General features: G+C 38.8%; 1 protein-coding gene across 3 annotated transcripts in view; it reads left to right on the top strand.

Annotated features, from left to right (window-relative positions):
- ZRANB3 (zinc finger RANBP2-type containing 3) overlaps positions 1 to 11,590 on the top strand; it is a 310,204-nt gene that overhangs the window by 166,935 nt on the left and 131,679 nt on the right. For all 3 annotated transcript variants that reach the window (XM_025405290.1, XM_025405292.1, XM_025405291.1), the window contains exon 6: positions 4,373 to 4,458. In XM_025405290.1, the coding sequence (XP_025261075.1) occupies positions 4,373 to 4,458 (86 nt within the window). The remainder of the gene's footprint in view (positions 1 to 4,372; positions 4,459 to 11,590) is intronic.

Genomic DNA, 11,590 nt, shown 5'->3' with positions numbered 1-11,590 from the left:
CGATCTCGGCTCACTGCAAGCTCCGCCTCCCGGGTTCGCGCCATTCTCCCGCCTCAGCCTCCGAGTAGCTGGGACTACAGGCGCCCGCCACCACGCCCGGCTAGTTTTTTGTATTTTTAGTAGAGACGGGGTTTCACCATGTTAGCCAGGATGGTCTCGATCTCCTGACCTCGTGATCCACCCGCCTCGGCCTCCCAAAGTGCTGGGATTACAGGCTTGAGCCACCGCGCCCGGCCTCCATGGCTATTTTAATCTATTTACATTTAAACTTTCGCCAGGCTTGTAGGTGTGTATAAAAAACAGCTTTTATCTTTATGATAAGGCTTCCATACATAGTACAACTGTATAATATTCTTCACAATGTGTTCCTGAGGTTCTTCTATGGTCTTAATCTTCATTTATCCTATCTATTTTACATTATAAGCTGCTTAGGATTGGGATTGAATCTACCTTATTTCCTTTACATTGCATTGCAGAACTTCTTTCTGTTCTTTCACTTTAAGATTCACATTTGGGAAAGTAAAGAGAAACTAAAGCTTATGTGCAGACCAGATAAGGTATCTGCCTAGAATGAAAGAATAAGGCATGCATTTGATATCCCATTTAGCTTTTGCTACTCTAAGAGATGGGTAGTACATGGAGTGGTTAAAGAGTTAGGAAGAAGACATGATGGAAGAAATGTCTGTAAGTTTTAGTGTTCCTTAAGGAAATTCTGTTTACTAATGAACACTGAATCATGGAAAAACATGGGCTGTCTTGTAGGGTTGCTGGGAGAATTAAAGGTAATACTGCTTTGAAAGTACCTCACCCTGTGCCTTGTCACATAGTCACTCAACATATGGTAGCCAATATTATGTTAATTTTTGAGCCAAGCCTGGGTGACAGCTATTATCATTGCCTGTCTAACAGTATTACCTAAGCTCTACTTTCAATTCTATCCTGGAAATCTTATGAGATACATATAAAAGTACATAGATAGTGATGATAAAATGTTTAATTGTACCTTTTACAGTTTTTTCTCTTGGATACCCACTGACAGTGCTGTAGCTCCAAGTAATTGACATATGTCCCCAAATTATGTCATTGAATAATAGGGGTGATGATATCCTTTAAAAAAAATCATGAAACGTATCCTTCAAGATACTCAGTCCTACTGAGTCCAGTGAGTAGGTTGGACTCAGTAACTCATGCCTGTAATCCCAGCACTTTGGGAAGCTGAGGCGAGTGGATCACTTGAGGCCAGAAGTTCAAGACCAGCCTGGCCAGCATTGGTGAAACCCCATCTTTACTAAAAGTACAAAATTAGCTGGGCATGGTGGCCTGGCCTGTAGTTCCAGCTACCCGGGAGGCTGAGGCAGGAGAATCACTTGAACCTAGGGGGCCAAGGTTGCGGTGAGCTGAGATCTGACCATTGCACTCCAGCCTGAGCGACAGAGTGAGACTCTGTCTCAAAAAAAAAAAAAACCATACATTTTAAATGATGATAACAAAATAAATACTCATCTACTTATTATCGAGCATAAGAAATAGAACATTGACAATACAACAGTGGCTCTTACATCCTACTCTTATCACATGTCATTACTTTTCACTCTTCACCTATGGTAGCCACTATTCAAACCAAGGGTAAATACCAATTTTGTGAGTCCTAATGATTGTACAATTTGTGTTTGGGATTTTTTTTAAGAAAAATAATATAAAATTTGAAATTCTAAGTTAGGAGTTTTGAAATTAGGAAGTGTGAGTTCTCTCATTTTGTCTTTCTTTCTTTCTTTCTTTCTTTCTTTCTTTCTTTCTTTCTTTCTTTCTTTCTTTTTTTTTTTTTTTTTTTTTTTNGGTTCAAGCAGTTCTTCCACCTCAGCCTCCCGAGTAGCTAGGATTACAGGTGCGTGCCACCACGCCTGGCACATTTTTGTATTTTTAGTAGAGACTGGATTTTACCATGTTGGCCAGTCTGCTTTCAAACTCCTGGCCTCAAGTGATCTGCCCATCTTAGCCTCCCAAAGGGCTGGGATTACAGGTTTGAGCCACTGCGCCCAGTCTATTTCCACTCTAATCTTTATTGTGACCTTCCTTCTATTTGCTGTGTGTTGTTTGCCCTTACTTTTCCAGTGTGTTAAGGTGAAAAATTAGGTTATTGATTTGAGTTCTTCTTGTTTAACATAGGCATATGCAACTATTAATTTCCCTCTTAGCACTATTTTTGCTGCAACTCATGTTTTGGTATGTTGTGTTCTCAATTTCCCTTATCTCAAAGTGTTTTCTAATTTCCTTTGTGATTTCTTCTTTGGCCCATTGGTTATTTCTGAATATGTTGTCATATTAAACGGACATAAAGCACTGAAGTCACTTTAGAAAAATTTAGGAGTTACTTAAAACGTTACTGTATCACCCAATAATTTTATTCTTAGGTATATACCCAAGAGAACTGAAAACAAGTTCTCACCAGAAATTATATACTCATGTGTATAGTTACATAGTAGCATTATTCATGATATTCAAAAAGTGGGAACAAGTAAAATACTCATCAATTGATGAATGTATAAACAAATGTGATATAGCCATACAATGGAATTATTTGGACCTAAAGAGGAGTGAAATACTATATATGCTATAACATGAATTAACTTTGAAAGCACTATGCTGGGTGAAATAAGCCAGATACAAAAGGCTGCATATTGTATGATTCTATTTATATGAAATGCCCAGAATAGGCCAAGTCATAGAGACCGAAAGTGGATTAGTAGGTGGCAGAATCAGAAGAGACGAGAAATAGGCAGTGACTACTAATGGGTATGGAGGTTTTTTGGGGGATGATAAAAATATCATAGAATTGGTCATGATTGGTGCACAACTGTGTGAATCTATTGAAAGCCACTGAATTATGTTCTTTAAAAGTTTGAATAGTATATGAATTACATGTCACAATAAAGCTGTTGGTTTTAAAAAATATATTAACATAATGAGACAGTACTCTGTGCAGCCTATCAGAGTTGTAAAAATGAAAATGTTTCAAGATACTATTGATGGGAGTGTAAATTGGGATAATCTTACTGGGCAACATGGTAACATTATCAAACTTTAAAACAGTATATACCTTAGAATCAGCTATTCCATTTCTAAATATAATCCTACATCACCTCTAATAGAAATGCAAATGGATGGATGAATGGATAGATGATTAATAGATATACTACACCTATATATTCATATATATATATATATACACACACACACACACACACACAAAGTTGTATGAAGTTGTTAGTATTAGTAACTTCATATAAGCTAGAAATAGGCCGGGCGTGGTGGCCCATACCTGTAATCCCAGCACTTTGGGAGGCCGAGGCGGGTGGATCACGAGGTCAGGAGATCGAGATCATCCTGGCCAATAAGGTGAAACCCCGTCTCTACTAAAAATGCAAAAACAAAATTAGCCGGGCGTGGGAGTGGTCACCTGTAGTCCCAGCTACTCGGGAGACTGAGGTGAGAGAATGGCGTGAACCCTGGAGGCGGAGCTTGCAGTGAGCCGAGATTGCGCCGCTGCACTCCAGCCTGAGCGACAGAGCGAGACTCTGTCTCAAAAATAAATAAATAAAATGCTGGAAATAGCCTATATGTCCAATATCAGGAGTCTGTTTAAATATTTTACAGTACATCTACATCATAATGGGTTGCTATTCAGTTTTGTTTTTGTTTTTTTTTGTTTTGTTTTTTTTTTAATTATACTTTTTGTGCTAGGGTACATGTGCACAAGATGCAGGTTTGTTACATATGTATACATGTGCCATGTTGGTGTGCTGCACCCATTAACTCGTCATTTACATTAGGTATATCTCCTAATGCTATCCCTCCCCCCTCCCCCCTCCCCCCACGCCACAACAGGTCCCGGTGTGTGATGTTCCCCTTCCTGTGTCCAAATGATCTCATTGTTCAATTCCCACCTATGAGTGAGAAAATGCGGTGTTTGGTTTTCTGTTCTTGCGATAGTTTGCTGAGAATGCCATTCAGTTTTTAAATAGTGCATTATTATTATATTGTTTATATAAGGCTTTAAAACTAAATAAAAATAGACACGTGTACTTTAAAAGTGTCTGAGACATGTTTTATGGGACAAAATTCTAGTTGTGTAACAATATATATGATATGATCCTCTTTATGTGAATAAATGTATGCTTATATCAACATAGAAAAATGTGTATTTATACAACATATGACGATTACCCCTGATGAATAAAAGGGAGAGGACTTGAGAAAGAAAGAGTTGGATTTTCTTTTATACTTCCCACTATTTTGTTAAATGGTTTTATCATTGTAATAATAATTTACTTGAAAATATTACAACATATTATGAACACTTGTATTGTTATAGCTTTTCATGCAGATTGAAGCTCTCTTTCCACAAAAATTTGGAAGATGGACCGACTATGCAAAAAGATACTGTAATGCACGCATCAGGTAAGACAAACTATTTTCCATAAACTTTTTCCTTACATATTTACTGTGAACATTGCTTTATTAATCATTCTTTAATCCAGTGTTTTACAAATTTGTGGTAGCTATGAAATAATTGGTGGATTTTTTTTTTTTTTTTTTTTTGAGACGGAGTCTCACTCTGTTGCCGAGGCTGGAGTGCAGTGGCCGGATCTCAGCTCACTGCAAGCTCCGGCTCCTGGGTTTACGCCATTCTCCTGCCTCAGCCTCCCGAGTAGCTGGGACTATAGGCGCCCGCCACCTTGCCCGGCTGGTTTTTTGTGTTTTTTTAGTAGAGATGGGGTTTCACCGTGTTAGCCAGGATGGTCTTGATCTCCTGACTTCGTGATCCACCCTTCTCGGCCTCCCAAAGTGCTGGGATTACAGGCTTGAGCCACCGCGCCCGGCAGTTGGTGGATTATTATGCATAGGTGGATGAACTATATGTAAAATAAATAAAAGTAATGGATAATGGCAAAGTCTTCCTTTATTTTTATTTTTTACTTTCTGCTTTTTATTTTTGAAATTGTTTATTTTTATTGGCTACATTTACATGTACATTATACAAAAGTAAAAAGTAAGTGTTTCTTCCACTCTTGTCTCTCAGCCAACCATTTCCCTTCGCGTGTAACCATTGTTGGCACTTTCTTTTGTATCTTTCTGAAGATACTCTTTGGGTGAGCAAGCATGTATAATACAAAACATGATTATATGTGTATAATATTACTTCATTTTATTTCAACATATATAGCACAATTTGTGTATTATTCTGCAGCTCGCTTTCTTCATCTAGTATGTATTGTAGATCTTTCCATATCAGCTACTCAAAGAGCTTTGATATTCATTTTATTGGGAGGCCGAGACGGGCGGATCACGAGGTCAAGAGATCGAGACCATCCTGGCTAACACGGTGAAACCCCGTCTCTACTAAAAAATACAAAAAACTAGCCGGGCGAGGTGGCGGGCGCCTGTAGTCCCAGCTACTCGGGAGGCTGAGGCAGGAGAATGGCGTAAACCCGGGAGGCGGAGCTTGCAGTGAGCTGAGATCCGGCCACTGCACTCCAGCCCGGGCGACAGAGCAAGACTTTGTCTCAAAAAAATAAAAAATAAAAAATAATAATAAAAAAAGATATTCATTTTATTTTATTTTATAGTATTTTTTTCAGACGGAGTCTCTCTCTGTTGCGCAGGCTGGATGGAGTGCAGTGGTATAATCTCGGCTCACTGCAACCTCTGCTTCCGATGTTCAAGCAGTTCTCCTGCCTCAGCCTCCTGAGTAGCTGAGATTACAGGCATGCGCCACCATGCCCGGCTAATTTTTGTTATTTTTACTAGAGATGGGGTTTCACCATGTTGGCCAGGCTGGTCTCGAACTCCTGACCTCAGGTGATTCGCCTGCCTTGGCCTCCCGAAGTGCTGGGATTACAGGCATGAGCCACCACGCCCAGCCTGATATTCATTTTAAATGCTGCATCTATTATACCGTTTAGAATTTATTTATGCAGTCTACTCTTAGTGGACGTTTATAGTATATAGCTATGCATACAATGCAGCAGTGAATATCTTTGCACATGTTGAGAGGTAGTATTTTATAGTTCTGAAGAACATGGAAATTTAGAGCTAGACCACTTGTGTTTTATTTTCACATCTACTATTGTGGAATGCTTCATTTTAGAAAAGTAACTTTATCTCCTCATACCTCAGTTTCTTCAGCTCAAAAAAAATGGCAAAGTATTATGCCTGCCTTGGAGAGTTATTATGAGACTTATATTACCTAATATTTATAAAGTGCTTGAACAGTGACCATACGTGGGGAGTACTCGATAGTTGTTAGCTATTTTCATATTTCATGCCATATACATAGGGGAAAAATCTTAAGATAAAGTTATAGAAGTGAAATTGCTAGTTTAAAGGGCATGTGCATTTTTATATTATTAGATTTTTCCAAATCATGCTCCATGGAAGACACAGCTTTTTACATTTCCACCAGCCCTATGCCAGATTGTTTCTTTTTCCATACCTTTCAAACATAGTGAAATATAAATTATTTTATTCTTGGCCAAAGTGAACTGATAGTAGCTTTAATACACATTTGTCCATTATGTCATTAAATGCATTTGAGCATTTTTTTTCACACATACGTGTTACTTGTACTTTTTTTCTGTCAGTTGTCTGTGTGTGCTGCTTGCCCTGTCTTCTAAATGTATTGGCTTTTTTCTTGATATGCTGAATATCTTTATATAGTACAAAAATAATCTCTTTGTATGTGATATGAGTCTCTCATGGTTTTTTCCCAATGCATTTTTTTTTTATAATTCCTTTAAATAACACCACATGGTCATGGTTTTCTGATGCTTTTTAAAGAGCTCCAAAGTACAAAGATAAAATTCTTCTAAATTGTTTCTATGAAGTCAAACACTTAATACCAAAATCAGACAAGATAGCAAAAAAATGAAAACGAGTCTACAAATGCAGAAATCCTCAATATTAATAGATTAATGAAATCCAGAAACTCATTAAAAACCTAATATATTGATTATATGCAAATGACTTTCACATTAGGAATTCAAGGAAAGTTGAATATTAAGAAACATATCAATATAATTCGCCATATTAATAATGACAAAGAGAAACCTCATCATCTCTATATGTGCTGAGAAGTCCTTAGGTAAAATATAGCATTTACCCTCCCTGTATTTTTGGGGTTTTTTTTTTTTTGTTTTTTTTTTTTTGAGACGGAGTCTCACTCTGTCGCCCAGGCTGGAGTGCAGTGGCACGATCATGGCTCACTGCAACCTCCGCCTCCTAGGTTCAAGCAATTCTCCTGCTTCAGCCTCCGAGTAGCTGGGACTACAGCCGTGGGCTAATTTTTGTTTGTTTGTTTTGTTTTGTTTTGTATGTTTAGTAGAGACAGGGTTTCACATATTGGCCAGGCTGGTCTCGAATTCCTGACCTCAGGTGATCCACCTGCCACAACCTCCCAAAGTGCTGGGATTACAGGCGTAAGCTACCACGCCCAGCCAACATTTACCCTTGATTACAGTTTTTAATAAATTTAGGGTATATATGTATAAGTGTGTCTTTACATATATATGTGTGTATATATTTTTTTTTTTTTTTTTTTTTGAGACTGAGTCTGGCTCTGTCGCCCAGGCTGGAGTGCAGTGGCCGGATCTCAGCTCACTGCAAGCTCCGCCTCCCGGGTTCACGCCATTCTCCTGCCTCAGCCTCCGGAGTAGCTGGGAGTACAGGCGCCCGCCACCTCGCCCGGCTAGTTTTTTGTATTTTTTAGTAGAGACGAGGTTTCACCGTGTTAGCCAGGATGGTCTCGATCTCCTGACCTCGTGATCCGCCCGTCTCAGCCTCCCAAAGTGCTGGGATTACAGGCTTGAGCCACCGCGCCCGGCGTGTGTATATGTTTATGGGTGTCTTTCAATCCCAAAACAACTACCACATGAAACACTAAAATCAGGCGCGTGCCACCACACCTGGCTAATTTTTGTATTTTTAGTAGAGACGGGGGTTTCACCATGTTGGCCAGGCTGGTCTTGAACTCCTGACCTCGTGATCCGCCCACTTCGGCCTCCCAAAGTGCTGGGATTATAGGCGTGAGCTACCACACCCAGCCAAGATTTTACTTTTTTCTGAATTTATTTGTAGATATAATATATTCAAATAAGAATATTCTCCTTGTAGATCCAGAAAATTGATTCTGAATATTATTTGAAAAAATAGGCCGGGCGCAGTGGCTCAAGCCTGTAATCCCAGCACTTTGGGAGGCCGAGATGGTCGGATCACGAGGTGAGGAGATTGAGACCATCCTGGCGAACACGGTGAAACCCCGTCTCTACTAAAAAATACAAAAAACTAGCCGGGCGAGGTGGCGGGTGCCTGTAGTCCCAGCTACTCGGGAGGCTGAGGCAGGAGAATGGCGTAAACCTGGGAGGCGGAGCTTGCAGTGAGCTGAGATCCGGCCACTGCACTCCAGCCCGGGCTACAGAGCGAGACTCCGTCTCAAAAAAAAAAAAAAAGAAAGAAAAAGAAAAAATAAATAAGCAACAATTGTCAAGAAAGTTATGAAAAACTAGAGTATTAAAAAAGGGGGGCCCAACACAGCGGCTCATGCCTGTTGTAAACCCAGCACTTTGAGAGGCCGAGCCGGGTGGATCACCTGAGGTCAGGAGTTCGAGACCAGTTTGGCCAACATGGTGAAACCCCGTCTCTAATAAAAATACAAAAATTAACTGGGTGTGGTGGTGGGCAGCTGTAATCCCAGCTACTCAGGAGGCTGAGGCAGGAGAATCGCTAGAACCCAGGAGGCGGAGGTTGTAGTGAGCCAAAATTGCACTGTTGCCCTCCAGCCTGGGTGACAAGAGCACGACTCTGTCTTAAAGAAAAAAAGGGAAAGGGATTCTTTCCCCTCTTCTTTTGAAATTGTTTATTTTTATTGGCTAGATTTACATGTACATTATACAAAAGTAAAAAGTAAGTGTTTCTTCCACTCTTGTCTCTCAGCCAACCATTTCCCTTCACATGTAACCAGTGTTGGCACTTTCTTTTGTATCCTTCTGAAGGATAAATAAATTCCAGATGAGTGAAATATTTAAACATTATTAAATAAAACCCTAAATAAAACAGAGGACTTCTTTTATAACTTTGTTGTAGGGAAGTCATAAAAAGGAATATATTTGATTGTGTAAGAATTTCAAAGGTGTCACCCTTCTGGAAAATATATATAAAGTAAAAAGAAATTTCTAATTAAGGAAAAATTATTTATGTGTTGCAAATTAAAGAGAAGGCTAATTTCAATGACTGAGAAAAATGTGCAAAAAATGTAAACAAATAATTGATAGAAAAGGAAATACAAATAGGTTTTGACTGCATAAATCTAATTGATAAAAGAAATGTAAATTGAAACTATAGTAAGACAAATGTTTAACTATTATAGTTATAAAAATTATAACGTTTAACAAAACAGTATATCAATGAGCATATGAAGAAAAAGGAACTGTCTTACATTGTTGAAAGGAATGTAATGACTATACCATCTATCTGGGGGTTTTTTTGAGACAGGGTCTTGCTTTGTCACTCAGGTTGGAGTGCAGTGGCACTGTCATGGCTCACTGCAGCCTCAGCTGACTTGGCTCAAGTGATCCTCCCACCTCAGCCTCCCTAGTAGCTGGGGCTACAGGGATCCACCATGTTTGGCTAATTCTTTGTGTGTGTGGTTTTTTGTTGTTGTTGTTGTTGTTTCTGAGACAGAGTCTTGCTCTGTTACCAGGCTGGAGTGCAGTGGCATGATCTTGGCTCACTGCAACCTCTGCCTCCCGGGTTCAAGTGATTCTCCTGCCTCAGCCTCCCAAGTAGCTGGGATTACAGGCATGTGCCACCACACGCAGCTAATTTTTGTATTTTTAGTAGAGACGGGTTTCACCACATTGGTGAAGCTGGTCTCAAACTCCTGACCTCAGGTGATCTGCCCGCTTTGGCCTCCCAAAGTGCTGGGATTACAGGCGTGAGCCACCACACCTGGCAGTTTTTAAAAATTTTTTGTAGAGACGGGGTCTCACTGCATTGCCCAGGCTTGTCTGGAACTCTGAGCTCGAGTGATCCTCCCACCTCAGCACACTTAAGTGCTGGAATTACAGTCATGAGCCACCCTGCCTGACCTATACCATCTATTAATAGAAATTTCACTATAGCTACCAAACATGAAAAGCCCATACACTTAACCTAGCAATTAAAATTTAAGTTTATCCTATACTTGTTCATATATACTATTATATGTAATTGTTCATGTATGTTCTTATACATGTGTGTTCACATATTTATTAAATACACAACATATAGATATACACATACACACATATGCACATATGCAAAATTTAAATTGCATGTTTAATAAATAATACATGATTGGATAACAACTAGTTGTAGAGAACTTACTGTAAATTATTGTACATCCATACAATGGAATACTGTGTAATCTTGATGCAACTTATTTCTAAGATATAGTGTTGAAAGAAAAGGAAATTACAGAAAATTTTGTTATCTTTTGTATTTTTTAAAACGTGTATGTGTAAAACACACACACTGATTTTCCCTAGATACCTTGAAATTGTCAACATGGTAACCTCTGATGCCCCTGACCCAACTGACAGTCTCTGAGACTTCTCTATAGAAGCCACTGGGCACTGTGGAGTCCACTTTGCATGCTGTTAGTTTAACTGTTCAGCATAATGTGATTACCCAGCTGGCTGGAGATTTATAACAAGAGACCATTTTGCAGTGGCATGTGATCAGTTTGATAGGGAATTTGACCTGCATTGTGTTCCTCACTGGAGTGAGTTACTAGCTAGAAGCTCTTTGAGGGCAGAACACTTGTTTTTTCCAGTATTCTATTCCCAGTGGCTAACATGGCACCTGGCACATGATATCCAATGTGTATTCAATTATTGAATACTAGATCTGGGGTTTTTTTTTTTTTGTATGCTAGATCCATGTAACTTCTTGACATGAATAACATTATTCATCTGCTAAATTCACAGATGTTGTCAAACTAATAGGGTTACTCAGATATAACTTAAAATTGCTCTGAAAATTGACATAGTATTAAAAAACACGCAGCACAATCATCTTGGAGAAGGATTTCTTATACTTTAGATTTGGAGCTTCTGGAATAAAAGGGCTGAACTAAGTGCTTTGGGTAATCTTTCCCAGCTTAAAGTTTGGTTTCTTCATATTGACTTTAAAAATCATGAGCAAAATAGGGATTCTTCTTATAAGTGAAATACTAAGAGGAGTTTTTACATAACTGACACTGTTACATTTATTTTACTACTTCTGTTTAAAGAAAAAAATAGACAAACCAGTATAATTTGGCTACTTTCTATTAAGAATTTTAAGTTAATAGAGTTTTGTGACTTGGACTGAGAGAGTTTTATGACACAAAGTTCTTAGTTGTTTTTCTGGTAACTGGGGGCATAATTAATTTGCTAACATCAGTTCTGATTAAACTATAAATCCATTTAGATGCCAGTTTGACCAAAGTAATAACTCTTTAGTCTTTACCAAGTGTTTTTTTTTTAACAATGCATGGAAATGACTATAATGATTT

This window comes from Theropithecus gelada, chromosome 12 (genome assembly GCF_003255815.1).
Source record: "Theropithecus gelada isolate Dixy chromosome 12, Tgel_1.0, whole genome shotgun sequence".
In the NCBI taxonomy this organism is placed as follows: domain Eukaryota; kingdom Metazoa; phylum Chordata; class Mammalia; order Primates; family Cercopithecidae; genus Theropithecus; species Theropithecus gelada.
This window is presented reverse-complemented; position numbering and strand designations above follow the sequence as displayed.